This window comes from Rissa tridactyla, chromosome 7, assembly GCF_028500815.1.
Source record: "Rissa tridactyla isolate bRisTri1 chromosome 7, bRisTri1.patW.cur.20221130, whole genome shotgun sequence".
NCBI classification, from domain to species: domain Eukaryota; kingdom Metazoa; phylum Chordata; class Aves; order Charadriiformes; family Laridae; genus Rissa; species Rissa tridactyla.
The window spans coordinates 44,641,882-44,661,231 of NC_071472.1; the positions used below are offsets into that span (position 1 = coordinate 44,641,882).

At 60.0% G+C, this 19,350-nt stretch overlaps 1 protein-coding gene across 2 annotated transcripts in view; it reads right to left on the bottom strand.

The window, feature by feature from the left end:
- HIP1 (huntingtin interacting protein 1) overlaps window positions 1-19,350 on the bottom strand; it is a 51,428-nt gene that overhangs the window by 13,614 nt on the left and 18,464 nt on the right. Inside the window, exons 1-8 of one of the 2 annotated variants that reach the window (XM_054207705.1) lie at window positions 14,037-14,123; window positions 6,195-6,258; window positions 5,389-5,531; window positions 4,889-4,945; window positions 4,308-4,388; window positions 1,936-2,012; window positions 1,613-1,674; window positions 147-287 (exon numbers count right to left, since the gene is read on the bottom strand). In XM_054207705.1, the coding sequence (XP_054063680.1) occupies window positions 147-287; window positions 1,613-1,674; window positions 1,936-2,012; window positions 4,308-4,388; window positions 4,889-4,945; window positions 5,389-5,531; window positions 6,195-6,258; window positions 14,037-14,054 (643 nt within the window). In that variant the 5' untranslated portion in view covers window positions 14,055-14,123. Of the gene's footprint in view, window positions 1-146; window positions 288-1,612; window positions 1,675-1,935; window positions 2,013-4,307; window positions 4,389-4,888; window positions 4,946-5,388; window positions 5,532-6,194; window positions 6,259-14,036; window positions 14,124-19,350 lie in introns of those variants that run through there. The other variant, XM_054207704.1, reaches the window with a different exon arrangement.

The window sequence follows — 19,350 nt, forward strand, 5'->3', positions numbered from 1 at the left end:
CCCCTGCCCTGGTGACTCCCTCCACTCCCCCAAAAAGGCTGGGAAGGAGATGGGGGGGGTGAACGGCCCAGGCTGAGCAGGGTGGGGACCCCCGGTGTCCTCCTCTGTGTCCCCTCTAAGCCCAAGCTGGCGCCGGGGACACTCACAGGAGTGGAGCTTGAAGAGCAGCTTGACGGTGTAATCGTAGAGGTGGCTGCAGTCCAGGATGACCTGGATGAGCGGGGCCAGGCGGCACTGCCCCGCGGCCGTCACCGACACCGAGCGCGACATGTCCAGGGAGCTGAACACTGCGGGGAAGGAGCACGGGATCAGGCTCTGGCAGCACTGCAGGGTGCCACGCTGTGTCAGCCGCGTCCGCAAACATCACCTGCAGCAAGAGACATCCACCGGGAGCAAGACACCCGCTGGCCCTCGGGGACCCAGCCCACCACCCCGTAGCCATTTGCTGGCCCAGCAGGAAGGGGGAATTCCCACCCGGGACTCCCCCGCAGGCGTGGGAACACTTCAGCCTGGCACCGTGGGCTGGAGGCGCCCGGTCCTGAGCCCTCGCCGGGTCCCCGGGCAGAGCTCCCGGTCCCCGAGGACACAAAGCCCCTGTGCCGTGCCCGTCACCGCCATCCCGCCGGCATTCGGGTGTGCTGTGCGTGCCGGCGGGGAGACGCTCCAGAAACAGCCGGGAGCAGCCGGCAGCATCCGTGATCCTTTGTCCGCATCACGGTGAAGTGCATCTCGTGCCGGGGGTGCAGGATGTGCCCCGCAACTCCAGGCCATGAAGGCATTTCTGGCAGGGCCACGGGATGCCGGGCTGCTGGAGCCGTGTCCAAGTGACTGCTTCATGGTCCAGCCTCGCGGGTCTCCCCCGAGCCATGGGCCGCCTGCCCTCAAAGGCAGGGCGGCTGGAGAAGATGAAGGCTCCACCTCCCTCCATCCAGCAACTCCCCTCCGACAGGCAGAGCAGTGAGAGCTCCCCGGAGCGCTCCCGGGAAGGGCTGAGCCCCTCACTGTGCCAGCACACGGCCCCGAGACGAGGGCGCTGCTCCAGCGCCCTCCAAACCACCCCGTCCCGCCAGCACCCATGGCCTGTTGCAGATGAAGGCTCACCCCACAACTGCTTTAACGTACCCCAACCGTGATCCTGCTCAAGTGCGCAAAGGTGCGTGACAGTCCTGACACTGGCTTGTTTTTACCCCCCCGGCTCGCTCGCACAGGAGGACGACAGGGTGCCCCAACGCCTCCCCTGGCTTCAGCACCTCCGCAAACACCCACGGCAGCTTGAGTTTGCTGCTAATAAAAGCCAAAACCTGTCGCAAGCCCACCAGTAAGATGAGAAGAAATTCAGGCCCGGGAGACTGCCGGAGCAGGAGAGCCCGAAGCTGGGGCGGTGGAAGGGGTGTTGCGCCAGGGGCAGCGGGGTGGTGCGGTACAGCCGGCCCCACGGTGCTGCCGTGAAGCAGCATCACTCTAGCACACAGGGACTAATAAAAGCATGAGCTAATAATAACTCGGGTGAAGCACCCAGAAAAAGAGATGAGGTGATGATGCTCTCCAACTGCATCCTCTCTGGAGCTGGCTCAGCCCCCGTGGACCCCCACCCTGACCGCCAGAGGCTTACCTGTCTGGAAGAGGTTCAGCTCACACTCCAGGTAGTCAAACATCTCCACTGTCAGCTGGAAACTAAGGAAAAAGGGATGAAGATGGTTGGAGAGCATCCTTATGGCCACCTCAGCCTGTGCCAGGTGCCACCCCAGAGGAACGAGCCTTGCCCAGGGGCTCTGCCTGCTCCCGGCACCCACGGCAGGGCTGGGGAGAAGGTGCAAGGTTCTGTTCCCGGCTCGGTGGCACTGCCGGTGAGGCTGGGCAGCACCGTGTCACCCTGCCTGCATCCACCCCCCCACTTCCCCCCCACCTCATCTCCCACCTCTGCCCCGCACTCACAAATTATTGACATCATTCTCTCCAGCCTCGTCAAGCTGCCGGTCGGACATCTGGAGGTTGCCGGGGAAGCGGGGATTCTGCGTGGGGAAACAAGAGTTGCGGAAGGGTTTCAGAGGACCACAGCTCCGGCCACAGCGCGAGGAGCACCAGGGCTGCCCATCCGGCCAGTAGCTTCAGTGCTAGAGACAGGGACGGCTCTTTGGATGTGCTTTTGGATGAGAGTGATGTGGGGAGGAAAGGGGGCTAACACGAGTCCCCGGTGACCGCAGCATCCCCAATCCATGGTGCCCGTATTCTCCCCAGCAAGAAAAGACAACTCTCCCTGGGCTTAGAAACCTGCTGAAGTGGAAAGAGACGGGGCTGCCAGCCCACGCGTGGCATCACCGAGAGCTGCGGGGAAGGAGCCAATATCTGCTCCCGGGGACAAAGCCTCTTCATGCTGCCCAGGGGTTTCGGGGAAGGTCACCTCACGGCTCCAAAACAAATCAGGGATGACGGGTACAGCCCAGCTTCAGAAAACACCTCTTGCCAGCAGAGCTCGGAAAGGAAGGAAACACCACAGGTACCAAGCCTGCCGCAGATGGTGACAATAAGGATGAGGGCCCTCGACGCCGTGCAGGGCTTCCAAGTGACTTCCCACTGTCCTCCTGGCAGCATGCTGTGATCTTAATGCCACAAGCTTCTCCTCTTCTCTTCTCCTTCCTTCCCTTCCCTCTTCTCTTCTCCTCTCTTCCCTTCTCCTCCCTTTCCCTTCCCTTCTCCTCCCTTGCCTTCCCTTCTCCTCTCTTCCCTTCTCCTCTCTTCCCTTCTCCCTTCTCCTCCCCTCCCCTCCCCTCCATTCCCTTCCCTCCTCTCTTCCCTTCCTTCTATTCCATCTGCCTAGATAATAATCTCCATTGCTGCGAGCACAGCTTCCTGAGGCAGGAGAGGAACACTTTTCCCTCTCTGTCACACATGCTCCCCACCAACCCTGGCAGCTGGCACAGCATGGAGCAGACCCGGAGCCAGGGTATCCCCTGGCCTGCCCAAAGAAGGGACCTGCCCAGCAGCGCTGTTCCAGAGGCTGGGAACAAGCTCCTGGTGATGGGGAGAAAACCCACTCTGGGATGGTGCCATGGGATTTCCCTGGGATGCTCCCATGCCCAGCAGCACCCATGGCCCAAGAGCCCAAAGGGAGGAGATTAAAAATGGATTTTGGTGACCAGCGCTGATTATTTCAAGCTGGGGACAGCACTGGGTGGGACAGGATGGGACATTGTGCTGACTCCAGCTGGGACCGTCCCTGCAGTGTGCAGTGAGGTTTACCAAGCGGGGCAAGAGATGGAGGGCAGAAGCCTCCCAGCACTGAGGCTGCTGGGGACCGAGAGGTTCGTTCTGTGCTACCTCGTCCTGATCTTCCTGGTAAACGTTAAGGTGAGATTTACAGTCTGCGATGAACTGGGTGCTCATAAGGAAACCTTAAACCTGTGACTCTGTTGAAGTTCTGCTGAGAAGAACTAAGTTGTGCATGCTCAGCGGTGCTCAGATTAAGTTAATTGTTATTTCCCCATCATTCTTGAATTTCCAGGCTGATTTGTTGCTCCCACTCCACTTTGCCTGCCCATATAAAAACCTTATTTCAGAAGGCATTAGAGTGCCCTACACCCAAACTTTAGTCCTGATCAAAGGCAGGTTTCTACACACATCTATTTCATTTCTCCTTTGCTGACCATGGCAAATAATGCTCCATGCTCGCACACTGGTCGGAGCAGGGGCTGCTGCTCATCCTTCTCCAGGCACCAACAGGGACATCCCCCCAGCCCAAATCCCCAGCTTCCCCCGCCAAACTTGTGGCAACGCAGAAAAGCCAGGCTCTGCCGAAGGGTTTTCTGGGAGATTTACACCTCGGAATTGATCCCTGCCTTGCCTGCGCTGCCTCCTGCCTCCTATGGTGCGTCACGGCTTGGCCCCCACAAGCCCTCCTCCCTCCAGAACCCCATGGCCTCTTCCACCTCTGCCCATCCGGGATACCTGGGAGGGGACGCACACCCCAAATCTGGGGGGTCTCTTACTGCTTCTTGTAGCCCCCCAACTCCCAAGCCAGCCCAGGTGCCTCCAAGGAGCCCTGATCCACCATGAAACCATCCATCCCTGAGGCATTGGTCCTTGGGCCACTTTTTAACCAGGCTAAGGATGGACCCTGGCAGCCTGGGACATGTTGCACGGAGGCAGCAGGGTGGCTGTGACAGAGGAGAGGACCCTCGGGGGTGACAGCACTGGGACCACTCTGCCAGCCCCTGTCCTGCACCGTAACATTGACACCGCTTTTGCCCCAGCACCCCATCACCCACCCCTTGCTGTGGCCGTAGGGACAGGGACAGGACAATGCTCACCTTGGTGTGAAACTCCATCTTGGTTCTAAGCAGTTTGAGGTAGATGCTGCAGAGCTGTCCATAGCCCTCGCTCAAGTGGCCCTGGGGACACCAACAAGCTCTTGAGACCTGGTTGCAGGCTGTGAAAAAGCCTTCTCCCCCTGCAGCGTGAGCGACCCCTCCCTCAGCTCCCCAAAAAACACAGCCAAAACCCTCCTCGCCAACACAGGGGCTGCAACCTGGCTTGTAGGAAATGCGCCAAAAGGATTGGGTCAAGACCTTCTCATCACCTTCTTTGCAGATTTCAATGTTGTGTTTGACTGCCAGAGATGAGTTTTGTGGGTTTTGCCATGAAATAGGAAGGAGGCGTTTGATTTTGATGGTAGGGGATATCGAACACAACCAGCAAACCCTGCCGGGGGAGGTCCCAGTTGTCACGGGTCAGCCACAGCTGAGCATCTGCTCAGCCCTCGGAGCCTGGCTTCTCCTGGGCCAGCCCACCGTGCCGGCCCAGCACCCCCCAGCCCAGCCAGGGCGCCAGGTGTCGCCGAGGGACCCCCAGGGTGTCCCCACCGCAACGGCTGGTGGGATCGTCCGCTTACCCACATCCTGCTCATGTCGCTCAGCTCGTTCTTGTATCTCACCGAATCTTTCAGGACCTGGAGGAACGACGATGAAAATAAGCACGAAGCGCAGGCACAGCAGCACCAGAGCAAGGCGTGCTAAACTTGGCGCCGGCAAACTGGGGTAAGGAATGGGAGGTCTTGACGCATTCCCGACCCTGCAGCCTGCCAGTGGTGTCACTACCGCCAGCCCCAGGGCGCCTCAGTTTCCTCATCCGCACACAGGGCAGGAGGATCCTTGCTGATGGCTGCTGCACCCATGTCGATGCCCCGCCGTTTCCTCCGGCACCGGGGGTTGTAGCGCAGGGGGGTTTGTGAGCAGAGCAATGCGGGGAAGGGTCCGTCAGAGCCAGCAGTCCCTGCGCCAGTCCCCACCCAGGAGGGCAACGACCCGCCAGCATCTCCCACCACCCCGAGCACCCCACCATGGAAAGGATTTGGCCCCGGGACAGCTGCTGAGCTGAGCTGGTAGCACTCACATTCGAGTGGCCGTCCCGGAGGAGTTTGTGGAAGACGTGGCAGAACTTCCAGCAGAGCACGGCATTGCCTGACAGCGGCAGGCGGTTCACCACCGACCAGAAGGTCTGTGCCCCCTTCTCGTGGTGTGTGCCCAGGATGCATGGTGGTGGCCGGTCAAGGAAACGCTCCTCTCCCCCTCGGCAGTGACGGACAGTGGCCACCCCAAAGCGGCTCGTACCCGCAGAGCCGAGGGAAGCTGGGCCACTGCGGGGAGCTGATAAGCTGCCAAAGCCGGGTACATGCTGTCCCCAAGGATGGCACACGCCATCCCCTCTCCTCCAGCCCCACATCACTGCTCCGGGGAGCACACGCTCAGGGCTGGGGCTGTGCCTCCGCTGAGTCTTCCTGGCTGCCCTGCCGGGATGCTGGATGCTGACGATCCGCTTTCAATGGCAGCACGCTCACACAAGCACCTTCGGGGATTAGGCATCCTTGCCCCAGGCAGACAACCTCCTGCAAGCATCTGCTCCTCCGGCCCTCCAGTGGGATGGCAGCGCCAGGAGCACAAGGCTGGGCCCCCACCGATGAGCAAAGGCTGCTCCAGCTTGAGCAGGGACCCCGTGATGTGCTGGAAAACCCCCAACCGTCATTAAGTCCCCCAGGGTCCCACCCAGCAGCCCCCGGCATCCCAATAGCCAGCGTGCGGCGCTGGCCCGCCTGTGCCAGCACCTCTCCCCACGCGCCGCCTCACCGCTGCCCCTTTTCTGGGCAGCCCCGGCCCCGCTCCCACGCTCGCTTGTCCCACGGCCAACTTTGGGAAGGATATTTCTGGCGTGTTTCTCCTTGACAGCCACTTCCTGCGCATTAATAGCCTTATTGATGCTGACAGTCTGCAAAAGAGAAGCGGTGGAAGGGGGGTGAGATGGGAAGGGTTCGAGCTCCCCCTTTGGTCCCCCCTCACCCGCTGGGACCCCCCAGCTCTGCCGGCACCTGTGGGTGGCTGGGTCCCATCCAGGTCCCTGGCCCCTGCTCGTGCCAGCTGGATGCTGCCTGTTGCCGGATGCCTTTCTGGGATGTGGTTGGCATCCGTCAGGTTCAGCTGCTGCCAGGACTCATTTACTCGGCATAATAATGCTGCAATTAAAGCAGCGACCACAAAGGACCCTCTCCTGCCCTTGGAGCGATGGGATGGGCAGAGGGAAGGCAAATCCCTCTGGATCACGGGGCAGCAGCCGGCGGCTCCTGCTCTGCTTTCAGGGGTAACTGAGTGGAGATGGCATTTCAGGGGGCACGGGGAATTCGGCAGCAGGATGGTGAGACCACCACATGCTGCAGAGGACTGCACAGAGGTCTGGCAGGAAAGGACATGGCTCCAGCTGTGGGATCAGAGGAGCAGGAGACGGACACGCTGCCCACGGTGCAGGCAGCTGCCCTGGCTGGTGCCTGCTGCCGCCCCACCGCCAATGGGCACAAAAGCCACGGCACCACTGCTGCCCACCGCCCGCAGCTCCTGCGCAACCCCCCCGAGGGGCCGGTGGCCTCTCCCTGGCACAACCCTGCCCACGAGCCGCCCTTTTGCTCTAGGCCAGGACAGACAAGACTCGCCATGCAGATATCGGGGACCACGGAAAGCCCACACTGAGGCAGAGCCAGCGCTCCATTCGGCCTCTGGAAGCATTTGCTGGGCAGGCTTTTTAACCCTACGCCATTCCTGCCCCTTGGGGAGCTGTGTCGGCGGTGGGGGGACACCATGGCTGCTCCTATTTGGCCGCGGTTTGGGGGGAGCACGGCGATGCTGGCACAGGGTCACCCTCTCCCCAAGCTCCTGCATCACTCATGGTGATGCCGAGCGCTTGCCTGGCACCTGCTCTGCGAGGATCCCACTGCCGAGGGAAGAAACTGTGTGGGTCAGCACTGCCAGAAGTAGTTAATTACTGATATAAACCAATTAAAGCAGTGGGATTAATCCCAGTGTCTTCCTCACTGCAATGCTTTTTGCACCCCTGCTTCCTCACCTTCTCCAAGGCTGCCCCGCTGCGGCTTCATCATGGCCGACCCCGATGACTCTGTGCTGAGCGGGGCTGGGGGACCCACGGGCACCAGCCACTGGCACCCCATGCACGGCTGGGCATGGCCCAGAATCCCCAGCGTTGAGCCCAAGCCACCTCCCCAGGACATCCCTCTGCCACTAAAGCATCCTCCAGCCGGAGCAGGGACAATGTGCTGAAGGGCTGAGATGGCTTCTGATCTCGTCCACTGCTGCCATCTGCACCCCCATCCCAGGGCCGAGCACCCCCTCCGCTGAAACACAGGGGCTGGGTCCTCATGTCCCGCTACGAACCAGTTCTGCTGCGGGGACACGGCCGCGCTGGTCGCTCTCGAGCAGGGCCAGGCCACGCAGCCCCGCGGTGTTTGCAGCCCCGACCCCAGGGCACTGGGTCTGCCGGGGACCACAGCAAGTCTCCAGCCGCTCCCAGCTGCTCACCACACTCACCACCAGGTCCCTTGCGTACTGGTGACCATGGAGGTGACCGGTAAGGACCCCGGAGGTGACCATGGAGGTCATCAGTAAGATGCAGGAGGCTCATTTCGGGGTGGCAAGGGACCCAGATCACCAGCTGCAAGGCACGAGCATCCTGGTCCAGCAGCGGGGAGGACATGGACCAGAACCTGCATCTTAGCTCGGTTTTAAGAAGAGCTGAAAGAAACACTGGCAGTGGAGAAACCTGACCCCATCAGACGTCCCTTCCCGAGGGGATGGATGGAGACAAGCAGGTTCCCAACACAGGAGGACCAAGGTGGGAGCCACCTCTGCAGCTCAGCCTGGCCTCACGGCTGCAGCCCCTTGTCATTCATGAAACCATAAAATAAAATTCAGCTCATTTTCCTCTTTAAAAATTCCAACAAAATCCTCAGGAAGGCGCCTCTCTGCCAGCAGTGGCAGCCCGGAGGGTGATGCCCACATCCCAGCCAGCCATCAGTGACACACGCCATGGATCTGGCTCCAGGTGCAGCTTGTCCACCTCCAAAATCCCAGTCCACAGCCATGAAGGTGCAGATGGGTAGGATGGTCACAACGAGCCACCCGGCACGGTGAGGAGCACCTGGATCAGCGTTTAAACACACGCCCTGCCTTGAAATGGGAGTCCTGGACCACAAGTAACAAGCCAAGTGCAAAGCTGGAGCTGGCGAGTGGAAGCTCGGAGTCGGAGGTAGGATGAGGCCACCACTGTCCCAAAGCCGGTGGCTTCACCCCGGCATGTGTCTGCTCCCGCCATCCTTGAAAGACCGGACACGGGTGGTCTCTGGAGGGAAGCAGTGCTGGGGGCTGCTGCATCCCTGGGAAAGCTGGAAACTGAGCTCCCAGTTTAAGTGTTCTTTCCTGCTGGCTTTTCCTGGTAAAGCAAGGACACTTTTTTTCCAAAGGAAGAAGCCCGCAGTGATCCCCCAGCATGGGGAGACACAGTGAGAGGGTGACAGGCGGTGGTGGTCTCCAGGAGCCTCCACCCCCAAGCCCCCCACTCCCTTTGAAGCACGGGTGACGTTTGTGTGGATGGCAGAAAGGTTTTCCGAGGAAAAGACGGATCTCACACTTTGGTCCTGCTGGGTGCCGTGGGCACCTCCCCTCCCCGCTGCATCCCCCGGGAGGGCAGGGTCTCATCCCGGGAGCCGCTCGGGGCAGGCGCTGGAGCTCCGGAGATGCACAAACCGCCGCTCCACCGGCTGCCGGCACCCGCACAAGCAAACTGGAGGAGAGTAGGGCAGCAGCGAGGGACCAAAGCTGTGAGTGTCACCTCCAAGGGACAAGGCGGGTCGGGGAGGGTGACAGCGGCATACGCTCCTGTCCACGAGTTTTGGCTGTGAAACCGGGTCAAGAAGAGGAATTTGGGACTGCCTGGAGAGAAACCTGAAACCTCTTTGCCACCGAGAGGGTCTTTCACCCTGACCCGCAGGAGCTGCTTCCCAACACCGTCCAGCTGATGGGATTTTAATTTTCATTTTATTACGAGCTTGTACACCTCAAGGGCTGTTTCTAACCTGCCAGCCCACGAGCGCATTCTCGGCAGTGCCGCCGGCCCGTCTCCCGTTTCTTGCCCATGGAGGGATGCCGGCCTCCGGTCCCCAAAGGGCTCCTCTCCTGCTGCCCCCCCACCAGCGCTGGGCACGGGACCTCAGTGGGGCAGGGAGCCAGCGTGGGGCAGCCAGGCCCTTCCTCCGGCCCCACAGCCCTGACACCATGCTGGGAAAGGAAACCCCGCGGTTTCCTCTTGTGCAACGACGCCAGCGGCAGGGCCAGGTGAGGCCGGGTGGGGGGGCCCCGTTTGCACAAGGAGAGGTGCGAGGGGGTGACACCGCCATGTCGGCCTCCCCCCGGCAGGGCCACGGGGCTGGGGAGAGCTCAGCGGAGCAGTGCCGGGCTGCAGGCGTTCAGCCGAGGCTGGAACGCTGCGAGCATCATCGTTAGCGTTTCATACACCTCGTGAGTCGGGGCGAGGGCACCCCGCTGCCACTAGCTGGGAAAGGCTCAGGCCACCCAGAGGAGGAGCAGAGTCAGGTATCGCAGACCAGGGACCATCCAACCTAATACCTCTGCCCCAGAGCAGCGGGACCTGCCCGAGCTGTGGCTGCTTCAGCCATCGCAGCCCCGTGCCGGGGGAATTTAGCGCCGTTCCCACGGGACTCCAGGAGTCCCGCTGGCAAGGAGCAAGCTGGACTACATCCCATGGCATCCCCCCGACTCTCACAGGGAGATGCAACACCAGAGCGGAGCCACCCACAGCTCTGCGCGGGGGTGATCCCCCCACCCCCCCCCGCCCCGTCCTGGCTCACGTCAACTAAAACACCTCCTCAGGTGTGCGGAGAGCAGGGTCCGGACAGGGACAGAGGAGCCCAAAACTGCACGGAGGGACGCGGGACAGAGCGACCGAGGCTTCCTGAGCACCCACAAACACTCCTCTCTCGCACAGACAGCCCCTCACCCCCCCGCCACATCTCCCCAAATTATGCTCTCAGGCTCCTCTGAACTGCAAACCTCCCGTCCGGCAGCAGAGAGCCTGGCTCTGCTCAGGAGCTGCACGGCACCTTCCCGCTTATTTCCAAAAGGAAATGAGTGTTGATTAAAGAATCCAGAGCTATTGCAAATTATTTGGAGAAACAGAGTAAGTCGCAGTGCAAATCCTCTTAGTAATGCTCCCTCATTTCTCCTTAATTCCTTTCTATAAATGGAGAGCTGGGACGAACCATACCTCCGGAAAACCGCTCGCAACCCAGCCCTGCGGACACGGGGGCTCCGGGGGAAGTGAGCGAGCAAGGAGACCTGACCGCAACAAGCCTAGAAAAAAATATCCGTGAGCTTAACTAAAACGCAAATCCCAGCGTAGCAAGGCGTCGCCCCGGCCCTGGAGGTGTGAAGGACACGGGGGTGCGGGTGAGCTCTTCCGAGGGCACACGTCTCTTTTGGACATCGCTCACCAACGGCAGATAAAAGCAAATCACCGCCTCGCCGGGACTCGGGGAAGGTTTTTCTCCTGCAAAATGCCGAGGCAAGCACCTATTTGGCTGCACCTGCTGTTGGATACGTGAGTTTAGAAAGAAAGCGCTCCTCGCCCGGCCGGCTACACACCGGGATGAAGCACCTGCACCAGGGCTGTGTGAGCACCTGAAGGTGCTGCTGCCCTTCTTGCCTCCTGCTTCCGCCAGATGAGAAATAATTCCCCAAAACCACACAAATCTCAGACTTCCCTTCATCTGGGCGATAAAAACAACCACTTTTCCCTCAAAGCAACGTTGGCCTCCAGCTTTAAAAACCCCGAAACCTCGCCGTGTCCACCAGGGTTTGGTCCCAGTGGCAGTGGCTCGAGATGTACCTCTCTAGGAGGAGATGCCGACGCCACCAGCTGGGATGCCAGCAGGAGAAGGAGGACCAAGGTGTACCAGAGACAGCCCTGAAAGCCAAGCGACACCAGCATGGGGGTTCTCGGGGGGGGGTGTTTGGGGACACCTTGCCCCACATCCTGCCCTGCTCTCTCCCCGCCACCCCATGGCGCGTGGGACGCTCAAAAACGGAGTCACCAGGAAGATGGCCACGGGCTCTGCAAGCCGCATTGGAAGCTGACAGCATCGCCACCAGGCTCTTCTTGGCAGAGACCTGCCCTGGCATCGGTGCCTCCGGTTCTGCTCGCCCAAGGGTGGGAGGATGATGACTTCAGATTGACATCACGCTTGGTCTACTCACTGTCAGCACTCTCTGGCACACGGCAAAGCCCGATGTGAACGTTATGGAGAAGCTCTTCCAGCACACATGGTGCTTCCAGGGGAGAAACCACCTGGGCCAGGCCAGGAAGGGTGATGTGATGTTCAGAGGTTTCCACTCCACAAGGAGACACAAGAGGACGGCAGCTGCTGCCTGAGTCCCACCAAGGCCTTCGCCTTGTGAACTGCAGTACCATTATCATGGTAGAAAAGGTTGAAGGATAGACATTTTGAGCGTATCTGAACAGACCACCCCACCAGCTCCCAGCTCCTCCCGACGGCAGCAGGGTGGCATCAAAGCAGAGGTTGGGATCCACAGGGCGATGCGCCCGTGAGCTGCATGTGCAAGGACTTAACCCACTGCTCCTCCTGGCCTTTCCAGAGCCTCCAGCAAAAATCATGAGTTCAACACCATCGCGAGAGCTGGGGCAGGATGAGATGGCGCAATCCCATCACTTCCCCGTCTTTGAGGCAGGCAAAGAATGAAGACAACCAGCCAACAGACTTGTGGTGGGTCCCATGGACTCGAGTGAGACAAGGACTTGGGCTGGTCACCAGTGGTTGGAAGGGTTTGGTTCCACCAAACACCAGAGGCCAGAGCTTGCTACATTGAACACCGCTGCCCACCATCGGGGGACCGGCACCCAAAGTGTTGGGCCACTGGGCTTCTCCAGTGCCATAAACAATTTATGCAGGTTAATTACTTGGACATGTGTTTTTTAAATGCAGTCTAAGGAATATGGACTTCTCCAATACACAGATAAACCTTTGGGCGGAAAAAAAAAAAAAAGGACAGAGAGAAAACTGATTTTGGGGGATAACAGCTGGCAAAAAGCGAGGCTACAGAAGAAACCAAACCTCATCAATGACCACTGGGGAAGTCGACACCATAAAACTCGGATCCCTTCGAAGCCTCCGGCTGAAATAACAGTCAAAAGAGAAGTCATCCAAGGCTGCAGAAGAGCTTGGATAGTGCTTTGGTCTCCTCTGGCACCATGAAGGGCCAGAATGGACCCCAGCTCCCACTGCCAGGCACTTCTGACCTGCCGCAACCGGAGATCCCCCCCAGCACGAGTGGCGGGATCCGAGGAGCAGCAGAAAACCAGGAGGCTCTCCAGGATCCCTGCACCCCTCCGTGCCTGCTCCCCACAAAAAAAAAAAAACCCACTTGTTACTCTTCTCATTTAATTATTGCTATGGGCGCTCCGTCATTCCTGCCCCATGTTGCCCAGCCAGCTGGGCCACGGCCGGAGCCTTTCCCGCGGGCTGCCCCGTTAGCCAGGCTTTTAGTTTTAAGTGGGGATTTATGCGAAGATAATCTCTTCCAGCAGCGGTGATTTCTATCTGGGGAGGGAGGATGGCTGTGTTTTCCAGGGTCAGTGGTTCAGGAAGGTCCTCCACCGCCTTCAAATACGCCTGACCACATTCCAAATGGTCCCAACCAGAGTCTTCTGGTTCCCAGCAAACGCAAACATTCGGGCATTTTTCAGAACAGGAGGAAACAGAGGAGTGAGGCTGGAGGATGCGGGGAGCAGACGCCAGGAGTTCATCTCCGGACGCGCATTTCCATCAGCTGCCATCCTAGGACCGAAGTGTCACCCCAGCGGGGTATTGCCCCAGTGGGATGCTCCCAAATTCTGCGGAGCCGGGATGCCCCGAGGATGCAGAGGCTGGGGGTGGCCAAGGTAGCTTTGGCGGAAACCTTTCCAAGCAATGCCTCCCACCGCGCGGCAGCTCCCGCGGGCAGGCCTGGGGGGTCCCTTGCCCCTTTTCCCTCCAGGATGCCTGGATCCTGTAAGGGAGCCGAGGACAGCCAGGACCCCATGGGTCCCTCGTTGCACCCCTGCGACCTTCCCCGTCCCGAACCGAACCCGGCTGTGCTGGTGCCCAGGCGAGCAGCGCAAGGGATGAACTACACGAATGGACCCTAAAAACCCCACTTTTCACCCCAAACGTGTTTCCATCCCTAACGGCCGGGTTAGGGGCTGCCCCCAAGTGGTGCCACTGGTGCGTGGGGACACCGGTGCTCGTGGTGCCACCTGAGTCCAGCCGAGTAGAAGACCGGGGAAGAGCAAGTGAAACCGGGTGGGCGGGAGCAAACCCCGACCCCGGCTGCAGCAGCAGCACCGGGGGTGGGGGATCGGCGTTAACCGCGGGGATGAGCCCCCCGGTAACCGAAGGAGGGGGGCTCCCGGCGCCCGCCGCCACGCCAATCGCAGCCCCTGCTCCCCTCGGATTTTACACCCGGACACTCCGATGGTTCCCAAACTTCCCCGGGGAAGGAGTTTCGCTGGATGCAAACCCTTATTCCGGCAACGAACCTGGATGCCGAGCTGCCGGGGCAAGGGGGTGTCCGCGGAGGTGGTGTTGGGGGGGGGGGGGGGCGGTGCGGAGATCCCCGCGGCCGCGCACTTACCACCTTGCCCAGCTCCATGGCGGAGGGCGGCGGCGGGGGCCGGCGGCGGGCTCGGCTCAGCGCGGCGCGGCGGCGCCCATGGCGGCGGCCCCGCGGGGCGGCGGCGCTGGAAGGTTCTGCCGGGCGGCGGCGGCGGCGGAGGGGAGCGGAGCGGAGCGGCGCGGAGCGGCGAGGGGGGGCGCGCTCCCGTGGACGGGCGCGCTCCCGCGGGGGGCGGCACAGCCGAGCTGGGGGGAGGGGGGGGCGGAGGGGACGGGGGGGGCGCGCGCTCCGCCGGAATAACAAAGGAGCCCCGCGGGGGCGCGCGTGGGAGCGGGGGCGGGGGGGGGCGAGGCCACCGCCCACACCGAACCGCCCGCCCCCGGGAGCGCCCCCCCCCGCGGGTGGGCTCGGGGCAGCGGCGGTGTGCGGGGTCCGCACCCCCCCCCCGGGCAACCTGTCCCAGCCCCTGCCCCATCTCTGGGTCGGGGGGGGCGGGGTGGGCAGTTGCACCCGGGGGTTGCCGGCGGGGGTGGGTGGCGGAGGGTCTGGCCGGTGACCTGCGCGGGGTTTCCCCTCGCCCAGGAACCCGCTCAGCCGTCGCCATCTCGGTTCCAACAACAAAGGCAATTAAACTGGGGGCGGTGGTGGTAAACGAGCCCCCGCGGCCGCAGACCACCGCCCTCGGGCGGGCTCGGCACGGCCCCACCGGGGGACAGGCAACCACCCAGGCGGGGAGTTTGGTTTTTCCCAGCTCCTACCCGTGCTCAAGAAGCACTTCAGCATCTTCCAAAAAGAAACCCAAACAATTCTATTCTTCTGTGATCCCCCCAAAAGCAGCCCCAAAGCAGAGAGGAGGAAAAGCATCGCAGCCGCCCCTCGGCTGAAGGCGGAGGAAGAAGCTTCACGGCTCTAAGGAAAAAAATGCTCCTGCGGTGCTGGCCCTGGCCGAACACGCTAATCCCCCGGGATTACCATAGTCTAGTCACGGCTCAACCACTTACTCCCGGACGGTGACTTGGCCACTCTTAATAAGATAATGGGATCCCGCATCCCTGCGGGAGAGCACTGCCACCCCCGCGCCCTGCCAGCACCCAGCTCCGCACCCACCACCGAATCCCAGCCCCGGGGTGGGGAGGAGGGGGACAGCTTTTAGGGCCAAGACCCAGGTCGTGTTTTCCTCGGGTGGCTGCGATTCCTGGGACGGACGGACGGACAGAGAGCCACACGGCTCGGCAGCGCTGCAGGTGCACGGCTCGTCGTTTTTTCACTGGACCAAACGTGTTTTGCTGGACCAGATGGTTTTAAACAGCAGCTGAATTTCTCCGGGAGCAGACTCTGCTCCGTGCTCTGAGCCCGGGGGTGGCAGCGCTCTGGGGACAGGCACCTGCCCCGATTGTAGGTATCTGCCCCTATCGTGGCCAGGCACAACAGGGCTCAGCAGCCCCTGTCACGACAGGCGTGACAGCACGTGTGCGTGGCAGGAACAGGAGGCACGGCACCAACCCCAGCACTCTCGGGGACAGGGCACCCAGACCCTGAAGCAGAGGGGACAAACCCGGTCAATCGAGCACCGGGAAGGGGCAGTGGGGTTTGTGCTCTCCCCACACGGCGAGTGATTCCCAGCCGCGCTCCCGGCATCGAAAGTGGGAGCTCAGGTCCTCGCCGCAGAGCCCCCAGCCTGGTGTTACCCCCGGCTTAATGGGATCCTGGAATTAATGAATTCACCTTTAGCTGGCTTTAGCATTGCTCTGAACCTGATGCCTTGCTGTCCCGGGATGTCCCACGGATGCTGTCCGTCCGTGCTTCCCAGATCACCCTCTCCAGAGGCTGCAATTAGCGCTTGGCGATCAGGTTTTAATGGCTCATTTGCATGAAGAGACCTGAAGGCAGGTATTGCAAAGAGCATGGGCATAGCTGAAAACAAAGAGCATCCTCTGGAGCAAAACCCAAATCCCTCCCTGACAGGAGGGATGTGACTTTTCCTACAATGCCACCTGCGTGGGAAATAGAGAGCGTGGGAAATAATACGCAGGGTCCATCCTGTGGCCGTATTTACTGGCGACACCCTGTACTACCATCAAAACCCGTGTGCAGCCAGGCTGAGCTGCCCACTGCCCGCGTACAGGCTTTGTGCTCCCAACATCCCTCTGTTAATCCCACAAATTAAGTCAGCTCATCATCATTAACCTTATTTTTCCAAAAATCGAGCTTTCAGGCAAGCTCAGCCCTGAACCAAACACCTCAGCTGGTGCTGAAGCCAGGTGAGAGAGTAGATGGTTGTTGCTGTTATTACTGGTCTCCTACGGAATGCTGCAGAGCCGGGACACGCCAGTGTCCAGCTGGTGCGGCACGGCCACGGCTGCTGCCTGGCTCCTCGTGGCCGAGCCACTCTGGGCTCGCAAAGCCCGGATTTTGTGGGCCAGTGGGAAGCCGTCGAGGAAGGGCAGAGAGCTCCGGGTGCACCCGGCCTCACAGCAAGGGGGGGATCAGCGAGAGGGCAAAAACAGGACCCAAAGGCGGCTTTAGAAGAAAACCTGAAAATTAATTGAAAGGCAATTTGGAGAGGGTTCCCGGGGCAAAGGGAAACCCAAATTCCCCAGGGGCAAGCAAAGCTGCACTCCCCAGGCTGAAAGCACCGAGCGGGGATGGCTTGGGAGGGACCAGTGTGATGCGTGGGGACAAATCCCACCACTTCGGGGGTGCATCGGGTTGAAAGGAATTTCCTTCTCGCTTTAGCGAGCCCAGGGGAGTTCCCTGCTGTGGTTCACCGCGTCGCCGTGGAGAAATGCTGGTGCCGGCACAGGAGAGAGAGCCGCTCCTGCGCCGCACGGTGCTCCGGGGTTATTCCCAGGGGCTCCCGTAAAGGCACCGACCCGCTGCTCTTGGCATCAGCTCAGCTCTGCTTTCACACTCGTTTCCTTCAACTGCTACAGATACACACACACACACACACACACACATATATATATATAGAAAATATTTAACTTGCTCACACAAATCCACCGAAGGCTGTGCAGTAAGAGAACTTACTCTAAAGCTCCATGCCGCTGTGGCAGGAGCAGGGCGGGATATATAGAGCATCCCAGCGGGGTGTGCAACCCCACATGCTTCATCCCAGGCTCCTGCATCCCTTCCCAACGATTCGGGATGAGCTTGCGGAGGACCGGCCTTTCCGGGCGGAGATGCTGGATGCACTCCGGTAGGGATGGAGGGAGTGAGGGGAGGTGGGATGCTGCTGGGTCTGCTGCAAAACCCCAGGGCATCAAAGGCGCTGCCTCTGTCAGTCCCTCCGGCTCGGGGAGGGTAGGAAGGGGTCTTTCCCAGCAGGGAATGGGGAAGGCAATGCAAGGGCTGCTTCCCTGGAGAACCAGGGGAGAGGCAGCCCCTTGCTTCAACTCATGCCCCAAGTACCTTCATCATCCTCCCGGCTGATCCGGAGAGGTGGAGAGCCCCCTCCTCTCCCCCGGCAGTATTTAACCTCCTCTGGTGCTGTGCTCTGGGACCCTGTACGCCACCCTGGAAACACCCTCCGTCCTCCCCCAGCTCCATTATTCTCCTGCGAGCTGCTGGGACGGTACATGTGGTCCAGACTGTGATGGATGAAGAAGGAAGAGACGTTCAGCATCTTCCCTGAGCCCGCCAGAGGCTCTGCAAGCAGCTTTTAAACTCTATTTCAGCAGCTGACTCCCGCTAAAATGAAGGGAATCAGGGCTAAAACAGCTCAGCAAACGTGGCCTTTTGTCATTACAGCCAGCTTGACGAGGTTCGTCGGGTAATGATCTTGAAGGCATTTTCCTTTATTGGTTTTACATCCCCTACTTTGAGCAAATCTGCACTGGAGCTGGTGCTCGGGGCAGGATGGAGCGGAAAGCCCGGGCCACTCTGCTCTGTGAAGCATTTACATCTCTCTCAAAGGTCTCCTTGCCTCTTTTTTTCCCCCCTACTGTTCATTTTACCACATCTAAAAATACTCCGAAGCCTTTTAAACCCTCTTCCCCTGCAGCCGCCTCCCTCCTGGATGACTAATAATATCTGTTGCTCCCTCTTGATCTCTCTCCATTTCCCAAGTCTTCCCCGAGGGAAGGAACCAAACAGGAGCCGCGCTCTCAAACCACCCCTCAGATTCACAGTCTCTTAAATTCATTTTCCTCTGGGAACGGCATTTTTTTCCAGGTGCTCCAGTGCAGGAGCAGTTTAAACCCACCTCCCCGAGCGGCTTTCTTAGCTCGCAATAAACCAGTCCTGTCCCATGGCTTAACCATGCAAAACGCTGCTGGAGCATCTTTCTGATATGGGATCTCCAGGATCTTGGGGTTTTCAGAGCTCTAGGTATAAAGCAGAATAGCAGGCTCATTCGGAAAACCACCGAGCACTTAGAAATCTATTTCTTTTCTATTTTGTGGGTTTCGGCTCTTTTCAGCGTCTCTCCAGATCTGGGGCACTCGCTCGGGGGACGCGCTTTCGAGGACTCCTTAGGCTGGATTTCATTTCTGGCCCATGGAGGTGGGTGAGCATCACTGGCTGTGTGAGGAGTTTTGGTTTTTAGGAGAAGGGAGCGAATTCCGGGCACCAGGTGTATTTGCAATAGCGTGATTTAGAGGAAAAACCCACCTCGCCATCGCCGGTTGTGACAATGGCTTTCTTTTCCCCACGGAGCTGGGAGGTCAGAGGACCATAACCCTGACCAGCTTTCCTGACCGACCCCCTGCGCTGCTCCACGTCCTGCTGAAACAGAGCGGAGACCTGCCCCGGGCACCCTCCCCATGGCCGGCATCGCACCACAGGTTAGCTGGGAGGCAGGGATGGAGGAGCCGCATCGGCAGAAGCTGAAGGCGTGACGAGTTTCTCTGGACTCAGACACTGCAATACGGCCAAACCCCTCCGGGCTGATCCCACACCACTGTGATTTTCAGAAAGGATCCACCAACCTTCAGAAAACACTAACACTGGTGATGTAAAAAAAATATCCCCAAAATCATCACAGTCTTGGTGAACCAGCTGCTTTTTCAGTACCGAATCTGCACTGGCATGGGAGGCAGATTTAAAGGGTGTTTGGGGGCCCCGATACTTCTGGAAATCCCCCTGGCTGACTAATGCCCAAATGCCTTTGCAAATCTTGGTTTAGGCAAAATATCCGCTCCGGAGCGGTGCTTAAAAAGCTCAAGGCCATTTTCAAATCCTTGTAATGCGGCAGTTTCCTGGGCATGTGAAAGCGAGAGGAAAAAGCAGATCAGTCTGAAGCGGGCACAGGTCCAGGGCTGGCGGCTGCACCAAGGGCTTGTGCTGGCCGGGAGCAGGCAGGGCAGGCAGGAGCTTGGAGCAGGCAGGAGCA